Genomic DNA, 17210 nt, shown 5'->3' with positions numbered 1-17210 from the left:
CGAGGCAGATATTTGACATGATGTATTAGTAAACACAAAAAGAAAAATCGATTGGTTTCCGCTCCGTTCGGCATGCTCTTATTTTGAACGTCATCACGGAAGTCCTCTTTGTTCCGTGTAACTTGACCGCGGTGAGGCTCGTTCTCCTCCCTGTTGCTGTGGAAACAGGGCACGGTCCAGGTGGAGCCACTGGTTGGCGTCCTCTCCGTCACGTGGGGGGTCTGGATGAGGAGCAGTGGAGAAAGTAGTGTCTCTGCATTCTCATCAGCGGCGGGTCCCCGGGAACGAGCTGCTCAGCCGGGTTTTCTTCTCCGTTACCGATTCAAAGAAAGTGACGGCGGCGGCTCGTCGGACCTTTATCCGGGGCATAGGAACGAGTCTTTAGGGGAAAATTAAATGTTTGTGGACGTTGTCTGGAGGGAAACGTATCCAGACTCGTCAGGCTGACGTTTTCGCGGCATTTCCTCCGCTGAAGTCTTTGATGTTAAACTGACATTTTTCTTTCAAGGATATTGTGGACTTGAACTGGTGACGCCACTAACATCTGGGCGCCCTCTGAGGACCGGGGCCGCCAGCCGGAGAGGAACACCCATGAAAAAAAACAACAATGATGCATCATGGAATGTGATCATCTAAACTTTGAGCTACATTTTTGACGTCGGGGATGGTGACAGCATGGCGGGCAGCAGAGACGAGCGATAAGAGGCTGAGGTGGATGAAAAAAAGAGACTCCCACTCTTTGTTTACTTGTGAATGTTTGACTCTTCTGTTCGTGGACGTCGCACGCACCTGAAGGACCTGAGGGACCTGTGGGACCTGAAGGACCTGGGGGACCTGTGGGACGGGGCGGTGTGTGTGTTGTGATGCGCCTCTTCCTTCCAGGCTCCAGCTTTGGTTTCTCCAGCGAGAACTGCGCGCTCCCACAATGGCCCGCTTCGAAGACGGGCTGTCTAGCCGCTATGGAGGCAGCTGTCCCGCGGGCCCGACCAGAGGGGCCAGCCGGCCGCCGGGGCAGTCGATGGCCCAGAGAGCCAGGACCATGGCCATTTACAACCCCATCCCGGTCAAACAGAACTGCCTCACCGTTAACCGCTCCCTGTTCACCTTCAGTGAGGATAATATCATACGGAAATATGCCAAAAGGATCACAGAATGGCCATATCCTTAAAGTCCCGTCTCACCATCACTATTATGCATAACGCGAGATTACTACGCCGAACCGCGCGATTAAATATGTCCCTTAAAAGGTCCTCACTACCCAGCAGACGCGTATCCAGCTAACGGTGCATTATCCTAGACGGAACGACAGTATAGACCCGTTAACTCGGCATAAGTACAACATGAATAGAAGTGTTTATATATATATATATATATATATATATATATATATATCACTAAAATGTCAAACTTCTACAGTTGGTTGTCCTGTTGTTTCCACAGGCTTCATTCTACAGCACAGTGCTGCAGCTTATGCCTACATTGAGAGCGCCCCTGGTCAGTTTTGTGAATAATGATGCTGTTTTATTCCAGAAAAAGGTCTTGAAACATTTTCTTCAGTTAATGTCGGCTACGACTGTTGACAAGAAAGAGAAACGTTGTTTTTCATATTTTGAACTTCAATTATTACCACAATGATGCTTATTGTCTTTACTTATGGTTCACTTTAGTTAATGCCAAGTTTTCCATTACAGGGGTCTCCTCTGAAGGTATTTCTATTCTTAGACTGAGATTTGATAAAGAGCGTGAAACCTTAAAACATTTCCGTGGTGGGCTGATGGAGGGGAGCCTCGGGTCAGAACAGGCATTGTGCATTCTATCCTCATGCTAAATGCATGAATTGGTTTGTGTCATAGAGCGCATCAATGTTTAACGTGGCCACCGGTAGATTATTGTCTGTGATACATGTCTGCTGTAGTGAGCAGACGGAGCTGTCCATGGTGCTGAACTCCCAGCAAACTGCAGACTAGCCTCCGCGTCGAGGCGGTGGCATCCTGCATGGGTGTGACAGCACACAAACAGGGCAGAGCAGAAAAATGCAGCAGGATGCAGGCTTCAAATCTACTAACAACCACATCGTCTTTCGCTGCTGCAGATGTGGATACTTTCTGAGGAAACATTAAGTTGTGATGTGGGCTCCATTACTTAATCCACTGGTTGGTTACCCCCCTGTTGCTGAGCAAACATTTATCATGCTTTGACGGGTGCGGTGCATTACTGAGCCCTTTATGCAGAGCAATACTGGCAACACTGCAGGGGGATCTAATGGGGCCCAGAGCCTCTGGAGGCTCAGTGGCTGAAGTCCATTGGCCAGCTTCCTCTCCTGAGGATGTCCTTCTCCTGGAGGACCTGAATGGTCCTGAGGGGAAGCGGAAATACCCAATCACCTACTCAAGTCTGTGTTTAATGTCTTGGAAAAAAAGAGTAATAAGAAAACTCTGCAGAAATGTTTTTTTATCTGACAGGAAAAGAGAGGATGTGACTGTGTTTCAATGGAGGACTGTATCTGAGGATAGATTCCACTAGCTAGCCAACTCGTTTGTGGTCATTGAGATAAAAAGGACACTTCACATTTACACATTCAGTTCAGTTTACTTGGAGGAGTACTAGTCAGCTGGTGAAAGCTGTCTAGTAATGTCTTCTGTGGATCTCCTAGGGAGCTTTCTAATGTCTGAAACATAACCCTGGTGAGGGTTATCTCAGCCTGGGCTCAGGACTTCAAGGAGCTGCATTTAACATTCTGAACATTAATATATCATCAAACAGCTATCATCTATATAAAGATATAGAGATGTAAAGTCTCTGACTCTCTCTCTCTCTCTCTGATATCATCACAGCTTCTCCTCTCTCTGTTCACCTCGTCGGCCAGCAGTGGGTCTTCTCGTGTTCCACTGGTTAGCGTGCGGCTGCCGCTCTGCACCGCTCTCATACAGTGGTCACAGCTGATAACGCCGTCCAGACAGACAGCGTCTTCCTGGAAGCATAGCACCACCCTCTAGTTTCCCCACTGATACTGCTACATCAGCACCTGTGCTGTAGTTAGCACTGTTGTTGCTGTGAGCACTGTTAGCTGAGAGCCGCCGGCTTGCCTCCAACATATTGAGCGCCGTTGAGAGGCAATGCTCCCAATCTCGTACCTTGCACTTTAAAAAAAAAATAAAAATTGACGAAGAAGTCCGTAGCATAACTGTGGCTGTGGGCTTTTAAAGAAGGCAGGGTTAATGAGACAGGATGGGGGCTGATGGGGTAGGATGTGCTATGCAGGATCATGTTGGATTGCAACATGGGAAATGTAGGACCCAGTGTTTTGGAGTTTGATCCATCGGGACTAAAAGTCAGGATACCTGGACCTCTGCTGCTCCCATTAATCCGTTCCTTTTTAAACCGGTCTCTTGTGAATTCTCCAACTTTACATACAAACTGTATACCACAATAACTATATAATATACTTTACTGTATGCTGTTTTACAAGTTATTATACAAGACATTAACATACTTTGCCATTTAATACTAAGTTGTACAATGTGTGCTATTGGCTGTCAATCAAACTCAGTCTTAAGATTGCTACAGACAGTTACAGTTAGCATCCTAACATGAACACTAATCTTTTTTGCTGTTGTTTTCTAAGGTGTTCCTCGCTGTGAGCCGCTGCTCCATTTCATTTGTGCATTGCGGTAGAATGGACGGGTGTTCATCTGAACATTTACGTTCTAGTGTGAACACTCAGCATACCCAGGAGCTGCTACGATCTAGTCTGTAGTAGGAAATGGGAGCTACAGTATGTTCAGGATTTCACCTGGTTTGACTGACAGAATCTGTTCTCTTCTTCTTTGACTTCAAACATCTGACAGTAAAGCTGACATTTACCAATGATGTGTGAGCTAGCCAAAAGCCGATCTGGTGTAAAGTTGAATTGTAGCTTCTCTAAAAATGTGTGTATGTTATACTTTATGTCTTTACATTTGTTGGAAAGATGCACCACCAAACACCATGCAGCACTTGATGTCCAGGAAGTGTGGTCCCAGTAGTGCAGTTTAAGAGTTTAGGGCGGACCTTTCTGTGGTTTTGTGTTTGTGTAGCAACCTGTGAATGTATTGTCCTTAACACTTTCACTCCATTTGAGTACATGATCCTGGCCACCATCATAGCCAACTGCATTGTGCTGGCCCTGGAGCAGCACCTACCGGCCTCAGACAAAACACCGATGTCAGAGCGTTTGGTAAGTAGCATCTTGCTTTCCATTTCCTGCTGTACCGCTCTTCATGTGATGCAGAAGAAAAAGATAAAACACTGTGATGCTTTTGTGCCTTTTTCCATGGATTAAAAAAATGTCGTTGCAAAAATGAATGCTTTCATGAATCTGCCATGAATCCCTCCACGTTAAATTTATTTTAAGATGGTTATGAAAACAGAGTAGGATAACAGCTGACCGTGTTCTCAGCATCAGAGTGGGCTCCTCCTCAGCTCAGCAGGTTGAGCAGAACCCTGCGAAGCTGCCTTTGATTCCCCCTGTGTATCATTAGGTTCGTTCGAGTTGACTGCGCCTCGCCTCGAAAGCGGACGAGAGCAGGCGGCAGCAGCAGGGGGCGTTGAAAAAAAACTGCGATCAAGTCGAACAGTTTTCAGCCGCCTTCAATAAAAACACAGGAAGTCATTGAAATGTTTACATCCTGTTCGCTACATTTTTAGGCTACCTGTTGTTTCAGACTACGTTTGGGTTTTATGGTGTGTCCATCAGTGCCAGTGGTTCTCTCCTTTTAAAAGGTTTTCTGATGCTTCACATCATGAATCTATGGACTTCACACATTCCAGTTCTCTGACTGAAAACATTTTGACATCAACATGGAATTAGGCTTCTCAATAAATATCTTTATTTACAGATACTAAATAAATAACCTTATATATTATGATAATAATAATAATGATTATTATCATTATTATTTTCACACATCATGCACAACGTGAGTCCACTAGCCAACAATCTAGCGTCAAATCTTACATTTACACAGAAAATAAGAATTTTCTACAAAACGTGGTGTTTGTTGTCAAAACTAAGAGCCAATCAGATCTTTGATCAGGAGACAGCCAGGCGTTTCCCATCATGCAGTGGGCCATGCAGTCGGTGGAGAGCAACTGCAGCGCCTGACTCTAAAACTTGCAGCCGCTTCGCTCTCGTGACATTATCGTTGCCCACGTGTTCATGACGTCAGAGCAAGTCGGGATCAAGTCGGACACAAATCTAACCGGGATGCATTGTGCGGTGATCGGTTCTGCGCAGGATTGGCTTATCTCGAACGAACCTATTACCTCAGGTTACCCCTGCTCCGCCCTCCCTCCACCCACCCCAGACCGCCTGTCAAATCTGTCCATTAAAAGACGCAAGTGCTGGGCTCTTCTGCCCAATCAGAGAGCTGGTGGTGGCAGGGGGGGGCGGGGCTGTTATAAGAACTAAATGTCCCTCCTGGAGATGAGACGCTGGAACCCTGTACAGCTTCTCTACCTTTACCCAGATGGCCCTGGTCCACATTCTGTAGACAGATGAGTTTGTCCAACACCTGCCAGGGAGCTGTGGGCCTTGTGTGTGTGTGTGTGTGTGTGTGTTTGGGCTGCACCCAACAATTATTTTCATTATCGATTAATCTGCCAAATATGTTTTCTAATCATCAATTCATTCTTTAATCTAGTAAATGTCCAAAAACTTGTCAGTTTGTTTTATCTGATCAACAGTCCAGACCCTAAAGGGACTGGGATTACTACCATGCAGTTTATATGGCAAAGAAGAGCAACAGGTCCTGTCCTTTGGAGCAACATTCAAACAACATTTTTCAAAATCGTTTCCGAATCATTTTCTGTTGATTTATGGATCAATTTAATGGGCTTATGATTTCAGGTCTACCTCGTGTGCTCCTGACTGCTCTTTTTTGTAACATTTATGATACAACGATACAATAAGCTTGAAGCTTAATCTTTTACTGTTCATTGTTAAGGCTCTAACTCAAAGCCGAGTACAGAACAGTGCTAACATAACATAAATAAAACCTCAGTTTCAGTACTGACACTGTTTTCAGCTCCTTACCAAGCATTTAGATGGAAATAACCTCCAGTTGGACAGAGATATACGAGTACCATCATGTGAAATGTTTTGGCTGGTGAGGCTCAGTAAAAGAAAGAAAATCAATTGTAAATATATAAAGACATATAGAATATAATACAATAAAATATACTAACATATAAGAAGCAATGAAAAAAAATCCATTGAATCAAAAGCATAAAGAGGCTGCATACAGAGAAATTAGTAACAGATCCTTCAGTTTGAAGGCTTATTGATGCCAGAACACTCTCAGAGGTTTACCATGGTTGGAGGAAGGATTTTACAAAAAGTACACATGGTGACCATCATCTTATCCTTCCTCTGAAGGGCTGCAATGTGAATGGTGAATCCAGTTAGCCCGTTCATGTTACATGGTAGCCAGGAATACATACTTGCATGTATCTGATTGGCCAACACAGAGCCTTGCCGGACGACCTTGCATTGCATTGTGGTTAAAGCAGATCCAGGTTCAACAGTTTATTTATTTTTTTCCTTAGCCCCTCTGCGTCAGTATAGCTACTGCAGCGGTCACATTGAAACGCTAGCAGTGCTAATGTCAGTCTGAAAACACACTCTATTAAACCCTCATCTTAACTTAACAAAAGAAGCCTGAGTGTTAAATGGTCCTTTTAATGAGACATTTGCGTATAGAACAGTCTGAAATTGTCAAAGTGATGATTCCAATCAGGGAGAAAGTAATCTGGTTCAAAGTCAGCTTTCACATCTAAAAGTCAGATTAAATAAAATCTCAAATTCTTAGCAGACACCAAAAAGAACGCCTCTAAACATGTGTATGTCTGTAATGCCTGTATCTATTTGTGTTGTTGTTTTAAAAGGATACACACTGAAATACACTGAATCTAAAAATACTGGAATCCCCGTTTAAATACACAGCACGGGTAATAGTTAGATAGAAAATCAGCGTTCGTGACTTCAGTTGTTCCTGAGGGTTCTTCAGGGTGACGAGACATTAGCGACAGCTCAGGAGAGGCTCATGGGACAGTGCATGTGATAGACCTGAAGCTGCTGAAGAACAATCCTACAGACCTTCATTTCATTGGAGGGCCGTGACAATGACTGGCCAAGATCACATTTCATTGTCAGATGGAAGTAGTTTCATGAAAGCTCTCACTCTGCATCTGCTTTTTCTTCACAGGACGACACGGAGCCCTACTTTATTGGAATATTTTGTTTCGAGGCTGGCATCAAGATCATCGCCCTGGGCTTCGCCTTTCACAAAGGCTCCTACCTGCGTAATGGCTGGAATGTAATGGACTTTGTGGTGGTCCTAACAGGGTGAGTAGCACTAGCCTAATGGCTTCCACAGCTGCAAACTGACAGAGCTGATGGGCAGCAGCGATTAATGAGGGGAGGGGAGCTCTCTGATGTGTGTGTGTGTGTGTGTGTGTGTGTGTGTGTGTGTGTGTGTGTGTGTGTGTGTGTGTGTGTGTGTGTGTGTGTGTGTGTGTGTGTGTGTGTGTGTGTGTGTGTGTGTGTGTGTGTGTGTGTGTGTGTGTGTGTGTGTGTGTGTGTTGCATTTCTAATGATCAGTCGAGGCGAGCCAGATGGCTGGGTGTTTTCTTCCTGTCTGAATAAACAGATTCTTGAGAAGGTGGTGCTCTCCACAATGGGTTTTCTGAACACCACATGCAAATCCTTGGATGTTACTGCAACACCAAAATACAGCAAAATATTATTTGTGGTGCCCCATCACACATTTACAAATGATGAAAACCATGCACATTTTCCATCAATAGTTTGGCCTTCAGTTAAAGTCGTTATTTAACTTCCCCAGTGGCTCCCAGCATGCTTTTGTTAGACTCAGCACTGCAGTCCTGCCAGATTAATTCAAGTACAACAAAAAAGTATACATTTTCATGCAACGGTCGCTTTGGTTACGTTTGCATGACCACTCAGAGTGACAAAAGCTGGATAGCTCAACCGTTGAGCAATGACTTTCAGCTACTAACAACATGTATACATTACTTTTATCCAGTGATTGAATGAAACAAAGCCCACTAATGTACTTAAGTACAGATTCAACGTACTTGAATACTATAAGTTATGTGGTTCCATTTGTTGAAACTTTGTACTTCTACTCAAGCACATGTCAGAGCTAAATCCAGTCTTTAAAAAGCCTTTGGATCAGCTGGGAAACGTGTCGTCACAGAGCTGAAAACAGGCTGTTGTTCCCAACGACGCTACAAACATATGATGCTCTGATAGATTACGATGCATTAATGTGGATTAAACCAGCCAACAGGACATAAAGGAGTTAACATGCAACATACACATTAATGCAGCAGGAATATTCAAACTCTGACAGGGAACATTTTACTGCACTATTGATACTTTTCATTTAAGAACTTACATACTTTTACTTCAATAAGGTTTAGAATGCATCACCACAATACTGGCAAACTCTGCACAACATCAGCCCGGCCCTTTAGGGGCCTCATGAGGAACCATTACAGCCTGCTGGGTTGGTTCTCGTTGGCACCCTTATCAGGTGGAAAGGTTCTTATAAGAACCTCCAAAGAGCGTTCTGGTTGGAACCATCACACCATAGAAGAGTTTTTTGTAAACTTATTTTAGGGGGTTGTCAGTGGATCCTTTCAGGGATGGTTCTAGATATAACCCTTTTCTTTGGGTTCGAGGTAGAACCCTCTGAAAGGGTTCCAGGTGAAACTTTTAAAAATACTAATTGTTTGCCAAAGTAATATATTCAAATTTATACACCTACAGTCAAAATCCCCAAGTTAACAAATTCCTATTTTTGAATAACTCCAATTAAATGTATAGTATTTGAACTGATAAACCCTTTAGGCTGTTATCACAGTTATGGTTGATTAATACTACTGAATTATTGTTGCAGCACGTTGTAAAGCTGACGTGGCATGTTTATGATGGGTGTGGACTAATGGAACCAGGGCGATGTTGACTGCGATACTCTGCAGCTGAATGTTTCTGTTCACACCTCTGACACAATATTGCCATGAAATATTGGAGAAATGACAAGCAGGCTTTTAAATAGAGCTAAAGCAGCTGTAAGCTCTGTTTTCATTGGTCCATCTCAGATTGTCTGTTGACTAAACAGAGAGGATCCCTTGGTATTGGTACTGAGAAAGCTAGTATGGGAATTGGGCTGTGTGTGTGTGTGTGTGTGTGTGTGTGTGTGTGTGTGTGTGTGTGTGTGTGTGTGTGTGTGTGTGTGTGTGTGTGTGTGTGTGTGTGTGTGTGTGTGTGTGTGTGTGTGTGTGTGTGTGTGTGTGTGTTTGGGGGTAGTGACAGAGGATGCTGTTACGCTGCAGAAAGTCCCTTGGTGCTGGCTGGTTCCACCAGGAGACGGCCCCTCTTACATAATGATACAGAGATGTATTTGGGGCTCGTGTCAGGGACCTCATTGCGATAAACAGGGCCTCCTCCAATTCCCAGAGCTCTCATCACCAGGCCGGCCCCTCCCACAGGAAGTCACTAGGAGTTGCTGAACCTTTGTTCTTGTTGGCTGAAATAAAAAGAGGAGCAGTCATTTGAAAAACATGATCAATGTTTTTATACTACCTCCCATGCAGTAAAGTGTTTCCATTCAATTCACTAGTGTGAAAATATACTTGCAGCCAATTTCTTTACGCCGATTTGACAGTACTAATAACGGACATGTGATGATTTCCTGCCTTTGACCACTTTTTTTTTCATCTACTCCCATCAAAAGACCAAACCAACAGTGAATGTTTCCACTAACAAGTGCTGTGTGTATCACAGCCTGACTTCTTCTTCTTCCTCTGAGCCATAGATCTCCATTAAAACACACACAGTGTCACTGGGTGACATGTTCCTCCATCACCAGGAACACACACTGTCCTTTATTTTGACTCAATCGCACACACACCGTCCTACAAATACCACATGTTGATAAATCCACCGTGAAAAATAGTCCCTATACCCATGTACTACTTTTTCCTGTTTGAGTAAAGTTTTAATAAAAATCTCAGTGACCAGCTGGTTAAGGAAATGACTGAACCTTAGAAGAAAAATAATGAAACTGTATATTTGTGACAATCAGGTCATGAATATTAGAAACAAGCAGGTGTTATGGTCTCATAATAGAGAGGTGGCCTATATGAGCTGTCACTTAGGTTTGGACAATTTAGAACTAACAGATAAATCCTTCGGGTTAGCTTAACTCGGCCCTCCCAGCAACGTCCATCTGTCGGTGTTCAGAGAGAGCGTCTGACCCTCCAGCGTCTTCCATAGTTTCTCATGTGGTGTAACACAGCTGCAGTAGGTGTCTAAATATTGTGGTGAGACTTTAGAATCTATAGGGTGGCTCCAGTTCTGTCTTTATGCTGAAAGCCTAGCAGCTGAGTCCTTGGATTAGTTGTGGTTGTAGAGTTAGGAGGCTGCTGTTTACAGAGTCAGCAAACCGCCTCCTCTCTGTTCTGTGGCGGAGTGATTATCCAATCAGCTCGCCTGCTCCTGTCCATGTGTATGACTGAGCTTAGTCTACTGCCAGGTCATTCTCTCTGCCAGGAGAATCAAGCAACGGCTCGCAATGTGTGCATGCGCTGGACCGTGACTGGGTGTGTGAAGTGAGTGTGCACCTCTGTGTCTGTCCATGGCAAATCTCACATTCAGCTGCAGCAAACTGCATCGTGTTTATGGTGTCCGGTTCTGTCTGCATGCTGAAGGACCTCTGGTGGTCCCAGTGACCCACACGTTCTCAGAACACTTTTAATTGCCCGTTTGATGCAGCCACTGCCTGCTGACTCCTTTCCTGGCAACCAGGTAGGAGTCTCACTACTCCCTGGGGGGACTGCTTTTGTTTTTGACCGTGTGTTAGGCTAACGGCTAACAGAGCTACACACATAGCTGACTGCTCTGCGGCTGTTTTGCATCTACTCTAAATCTGCTCTATGGTTGCCCTATGGCTGCTCTGCAGCTGCTCTGCATATCCTCTGCAGCTCTGCATATCTTCTGTGGCTGCTCTGCGGCTGATCTAGCAGCTGCTCTGCGGCTGATCTGCGACTGCTCTGCATCTCCTCTGTGGCGGCTCTATGGGTGGTTTTGCGGTTGCTTTGTGGTTGCTCTGCATCTCCTCTCCTTCTAGTTATGGCAGGTAATAGTTCAATCTGATGGTGAATTTTAAGAGCAATCTCTGCTGGATCACGAGGAAACTACTTCAGACGTCATTTCATTTCAAATATTTAGTTTTTTCCCCATGTTCATGTTCCAGTAGATTTTGAATACAAAGTAACAGCCATAGTGTGTGAAGGACACAGTAAACAACTACATGTATGATTTATATATAAAAAAAGAAAGGCTTACAGATGGCCAGGAACATTTCTTCTTCTATGTTTGTGAAAGTATGTATGAGCTGTGTGAGTGCACATGTGTGTGGGTGTATGTGAATATGAGCATGTATGCAGCATGTGTTCAGGCTGCTGAGTGTAGAGATGAGGGCTAGTGACAGTTATCCTGTCTGCAGACAGGCTCCTCGTGTGTGTGTGTGTGTGTGTGTGTGTGTGTGTGTGTGTGTGTGTGTGTGTGTGTGTGTGTGTGTGTGTGTGTGTGTGTGTGTGTGTGTGTGTGTGTGTGTGTGTGTGTGTGTGTGTGTGTGTGGTGTGTGTGTGTGTTTGGGTGCGGCCCAAGCAGGCCTGATTGAATTGGAGCTGAGCAGGCTGACATGATAACTGTAATTGAGGTGCTGGGTGGAGGCCATTACAGCAGCAGTCTGGACTTCCTATCAGTGCCTCGCTACACTGCCTGGTGCAGCCGTGTGTCAGGGTGGATACTGAATAGCTCATATGAAGTGTATGCAGCTGAATGAACTTAAACATGCATGTACACACATGCCAACAAATCACTTGTCCATGATGATGTCCATTTCCTGCAGGATGTGCTGTACAGGAAACCCGTAGCTGTTAGGCATTAGCAATGACTCACTGCATTCAGCTCACTGACAGGACTTCAAATATCAGCTCAGCTACTTGTTTGTAATATCAGTGTGACGTTTTCTTTGGCGTTAAGGAAAAGATCGGGCGGGTCTGCAACCGCTGGGACCAGTAAGAAGAGGGTTAAACATTACACTGTACAGTGGGTTAATCCCAGCTGATACTGGGTACGGGGATTCAGCCTTACAGGGAACGTCCAAACACAGTGAGCTCCATGAAGCTGCAGAGCTGGGGGAAAGCACCCCCTTTAAAGGAATACTTCAATATCTCGGAATACTTTTTAGGACAGAGCAGGAGGCAAGACGTGGGTAGCCTAGCTTAGCATATAGAGTACTGTTATCAACCGCCCTGAAATGCACTATTGAATACGTTAACACATTATTCAATTATACACAAACAGAGAGATGTGGTTTTAGGGTGGAGTTCCATTATCTAGCTGTTTCTTGATGTACAACATCCACCAGAGACAATGTACTCTCAGATAAGAGCAAATTACTATGTTTCACCAAATATTGGACCGTTTGATATACTATATATAAAGAAAATGTTGATCAGTTGAGTTTAACATTGTGCTGTATTTGATCAGCCATGTTATAATCTGATTCATTATACTCTAAAGGAGTGAACGTGTCCCCCAGTAGTGATTCTGCTAGGTGTGGTCACTTTGCCTTTTACAGTAGCCCACTGCTGCTCAGTGATACCTCTGCTGGTCACATGACCCTCATGGTCCACTCCGTAGGGCTCCGTTGGGAGCCTTCCAGGACTTGTTGCATCATGAATCGGTGGTATTCAATGCAGGATGTCTCTCTTATTTCATTTGATTTCAGTCTGCCGTGCTTCTACTTCAGTCAGTGTTTCCATGGGTTTCCCACATCGCTTTTCATAAATCCCCCAAAAAAGGGAGGTGAACTCTGCCGGCCAATCAGCTGTTATTTGTACACATCTGGGGAGAGAGCGACAGTCATGGCAGAGTTACAGGAGGGGAGCAGGAGTTTCCAGGGAGAAGATGGTGAGGGTCATGCTCCTGCTGGTTCTGCTGTACTGGTGACAGCAGAACCAGTATGATAATGGACCAGTACTTACTGCATGTGTTTTCCATAGCATCTGCTGTCATACTCAGCCAGAGCCCCAGCATGACTCTGCCTTCATTCATTAGCTGTCGGCTACTGCAGTATTTCAGGGTGGGGTTTCCTTAAAATAGTAATTCAGTTTCATTACAACTTGAGCTGTGCACTCATTATGATTAATAATAATGTACTTATCTAGTTATCAGCTGAAATCTGGGCACATGGCAACATTAATTAGCCTATAATGTCAATTGCTTCCCATACTCTTTTCTGTAAATGAAAGGACAGGCCCTGTATGTTTTCTCCATCAAATTAAAAAAGGATATGATAGCTGTGTCATATATGTTGATTATGGCCGAATAGTTCGGTGGGCTGCATGAACACGAGCCCTGATTCAGGTCCCTAGAGGCCAGACTGGACCTCTCCCATGCTCCAAAGAGATATAGAGAGTTGCTAATAAGAGCATGTATCTGCCTCTCCGTGCTCACACCCAGATCAATAGTGTACTGAGCTCAATGCACAGGGAATAGATTCTCTCCAGCACACCTCTTTATAGCTGGATGGATGAAAGCAGCTGCTGCTGGATGTCTCTGCAGTGGTCGGGTCTCCTACAGAGCAGCCTGCCCTCCCCACTGCCACACACAGCTTAGGATAGCACTGCTCGGTTCAATGGAAATGCTTTTCAATAACTTATATGTTATTGTCTTGCCTTATCAACAGGAATAAGGTGGCTCAGTTCTAAGAATTTCAAATGTCTTGTGTGTTTAGTGGTTGCCATGCTGTGGCAGACTTTGCACAGACGAGCTGTTATTCTAATTGGGTGTAAGTGAATATTTAACGGCTTGCTATGACATAACTTAAAACATGGCATTTTAATACGTGCTTTGCATTCTTGCAGCAACGCAGAGTCTCTACTCGGATAGATTAAAGTTTAACTCGTACTGACATGTTTCTTCCATAATTGCTTGTAGGATGTGTGGTAGTAGCGGTGCAGTATTTCCATTCAGGCTTCCGAAATCCCTAAAAATAACATCTCAAGGTGGTGCTCCACTTGCAGTGTCTAAGAGATGGTGTGCATGTGTTCCTCGATGTAGAGTCACAGTCTGTTCCTTTGGCTGTCGTAGACTATTCCACTCACCTTACACACAGAGTAAACCACCACGAGGAGAAAGACCATCAGATCTCAGTATCCACTGGACCCAGTCGGTAATTCAAATGATCCAAACGAAGCCTTTTGGCAATGGTTTTGGAGACACGGGGTCCACCTAGTGTGGTGAGAGTAGGCTGGTTGGCCCCCAGGATGAGCAGCTGGTCAGCATCCATGGTCATTCTGGTGGGAACAGTCTTATCTCAGCAGGCCTTGTGGTAATTAACTAGGGACACCAATGTGTTTTCAAAATATGATTCGGTTCCTTTTGGATGATAATTAATCTCAGGGTCAAAATTTGATATTTCTTATTGGGAAGCAAATACAAAAGTACTATCTTACTACCTCGGTGTACTCTTGGCTCTTTGTACAGATCTTGCCACGCAATAATAAAATAAATGATATACATGAATGAAAAGATCAGAGGCAGTCAGGGTTAGTTTTATTGTACATATATGGAAGATTGCAGTGAGGATGTCAACTCTTGTGAGTTGGACTCCTGAGCTCAACTTACCAAATTTGAACTGCCAAGAACAAACTTTAGACAGATACTGCTGGTATGTAGGTGACATTACTCTTACAGTGTGGAACTGTTACACTACACGTTACATGTTACAGTGGTTTTAAATGTGTAATAAAACCGCTGTAACATGTAACATGTAAAGTTAGCATAGCTCAGGAGAACTGTTTGTCGTCAGCCACTTGTAGTTCTACTCCCAAGAGCTGCTGCTGTTCAGATCCCTCTCTTATCATCCACATCAGAGCTTTGTCACTGGTCTAATGGCCCTGCTCTACTTTTCAACAAAAAGAATCATGGCCCAATATTTTATGCTCTGCTTGTCTTTCTTCTAGCAGTCTCAGAGTTGTTGTCCTTCCTGCATGTTTGAAGCCAGACCAAGATGTCTTATTTAAGCTATTACATGCATGGCTACTAGTTTTGTAGTCGGAGCTATCGGGTAGTTATGGAGGTGAGATGTTGGAAGTAATTCCAGCCAAGCCTCAGATTCCACAGCCGTGCTCTCTAATTTCTGGTAGAATTTATTTTTTTGTGTTAAAAGCAATAGAGAAAGCCCCTCGTCTGCTTCTTTCATCACTGTAGTCTCAGACGTACTGTGGACTGGCACAGCCTTAGAAACAGGCATATTGATATGATTATGATAAGAGCCAGCTGGTGTATTTGCTGTGTGAATGCCCTGTGATCACCAGAGGATCCTGGCTCCCTCTCGGCAGCATCCACAGCTCCCCCTGAACCAACACCAGGAACTGCTGGCTCTCTGTGTTTGGCACACCGGCTCACAGTGCCGATGGTAGTGATCTGAGTGTGACACTCCGCAGCTCTGTAAATACACACCGAGAGGAAAGGAAACCAAAGGAGAAAACACAGGATAGCTGGATGCTAATGGCACTACAGTAAACCACTAGGGGGAAAAAACTGATGAAATCAATATGTTTTGTTCCTCTTCTTGAAAATAAAGATCTAGAAGTTATTTGACATTAATCTTAATCTAGGATTTTAGGAGAGGAGACATTGTGCTCATATTTCATTTGAATTCCTCCTATTGGGCTGCTCTCTCTCCCCGTGTATATCTGTCTCTTGGTACACCTTGTGTGTGATCTGCATTTTAACCTAGAATATTCCAACCTGTCGTCTGAAGGCTTGCTGACTTGAATATGAGGCTATACTTTGCTCCTGTAATGTATGCTCGGTTGTTTGACACTGTGTTGTCGCACAAAAAGAACCTTATTCATACCGGTTCTCTCAATGAGACACCTGGTCTCATTCTCAAGAGAGACGTAGTTAGAGAACAGACACATAATGATGCTGTAGCTTCTTTCATTTCTGCTACAGGAATGGGGTTATTTTATTATTTTTGGAATATTACAAGGTCTTGAAAATCAATGTCAGCTGAAGGTTTTATTAGAGATATTTTTATTAAACCCGATAATAGCTGGTTTTAAATTAAGTTAATAAAGTTTGTATCAAATTATACTTCACATTTACAACAAAAATCATATATTACTACTAAATACTTATATTGTAACCTACAAGAGAAATAAAAGTAAAGACTAGTTAAATATTCTATCTTGATTTTGATCAGTTTAAATGAATTGTGGTCACTTGGGGGCAGCGCAACAAGCTGTGAACACAACATTGATAACTTTTAAAGTTATTATAGATAACATGTTGCCAAAAGTTGCCTGTTTGCAGACACTGTGTTGTTTGTGTGCACCAATACTCACTCTCCTTTTAGCTCCGGTTTGGTCTCCAGCAACTCCTGAGAGAAACATCTGGCTCTTTAGCTGCTAAATGTTCCACTAAGTACAGTTCAACATTTATGCCCAAAAGCATTTTTACAAATAAACTGTTTTTCTTTTTTAAGTTGTTATTAAATAAAAAAAAAAAGTTATTTGTCCTGTTAAATCTTTATTGAGGTAAATGAATGTGGAGAACAGAGGTGAGGAGGAAGCGAGGTGTCTCCTTTTTACTCTTTTTGGGCAGGGGAGTTGCTCGATTTACCAGCTGGTCTCTGACTGGCTGGTAGTAGTGGTAGTGTACAATGTTTTTTCAGAGCTTGCTGCCTGCTGCTCCTCAAAATGAGGTGAACACCGGAACAATGAGTAAAAAGAGGCTTTACAGCGATGCAGATCTGTAGGGAACTGAGATAAACACCGCGAGTAACAGCTGACACTCTACACATGAATAGGCTCTCAGCTAAGCCAAGCTCCCCGCTGCTACTCTGTCACTGTCACTAATCGCACTCCATGAGGAAATGTTATCAACATTTTGGAAAAACTATAAAGTGATTTCAAAGAGAAGCCGGCAGACTGTTACAATCATTAAAATACATCAGTATACCTTCAGTAGCTAGCATAGCATAGAATTGCTAACGATAGTTAATGTGCTAACCTTCTCTGCTAATGTTAGCTTAACAAGTGTTTACGTAGAGGCGTAACAT

The 17210-nt window shown here is 43.7% G+C and overlaps 1 protein-coding gene across 1 annotated transcript in view; it reads left to right on the top strand.

Annotated features, from left to right (window-relative positions):
- Positions 1 to 925: 925 nt before the first annotated feature.
- Positions 926 to 17210, top strand: part of cacna1ba (calcium channel, voltage-dependent, N type, alpha 1B subunit, a) — a 126103-nt gene continuing 109818 nt past the window's right edge. The window contains exons 1-3 of the mRNA XM_054611009.1: positions 926 to 1158; positions 4111 to 4216; positions 7245 to 7384. Of these exons, the coding sequence (XP_054466984.1) occupies positions 926 to 1158; positions 4111 to 4216; positions 7245 to 7384 (479 nt within the window). The remainder of the gene's footprint in view (positions 1159 to 4110; positions 4217 to 7244; positions 7385 to 17210) is intronic.

The sequence above is a fragment of the Anoplopoma fimbria genome, chromosome 13, assembly GCF_027596085.1.
Source record: "Anoplopoma fimbria isolate UVic2021 breed Golden Eagle Sablefish chromosome 13, Afim_UVic_2022, whole genome shotgun sequence".
Lineage (NCBI taxonomy): Eukaryota > Metazoa > Chordata > Actinopteri > Perciformes > Anoplopomatidae > Anoplopoma > Anoplopoma fimbria.
Note: the sequence above shows the minus strand (reverse complement) of the source record. Positions and strands in the feature narration are given on the sequence as shown.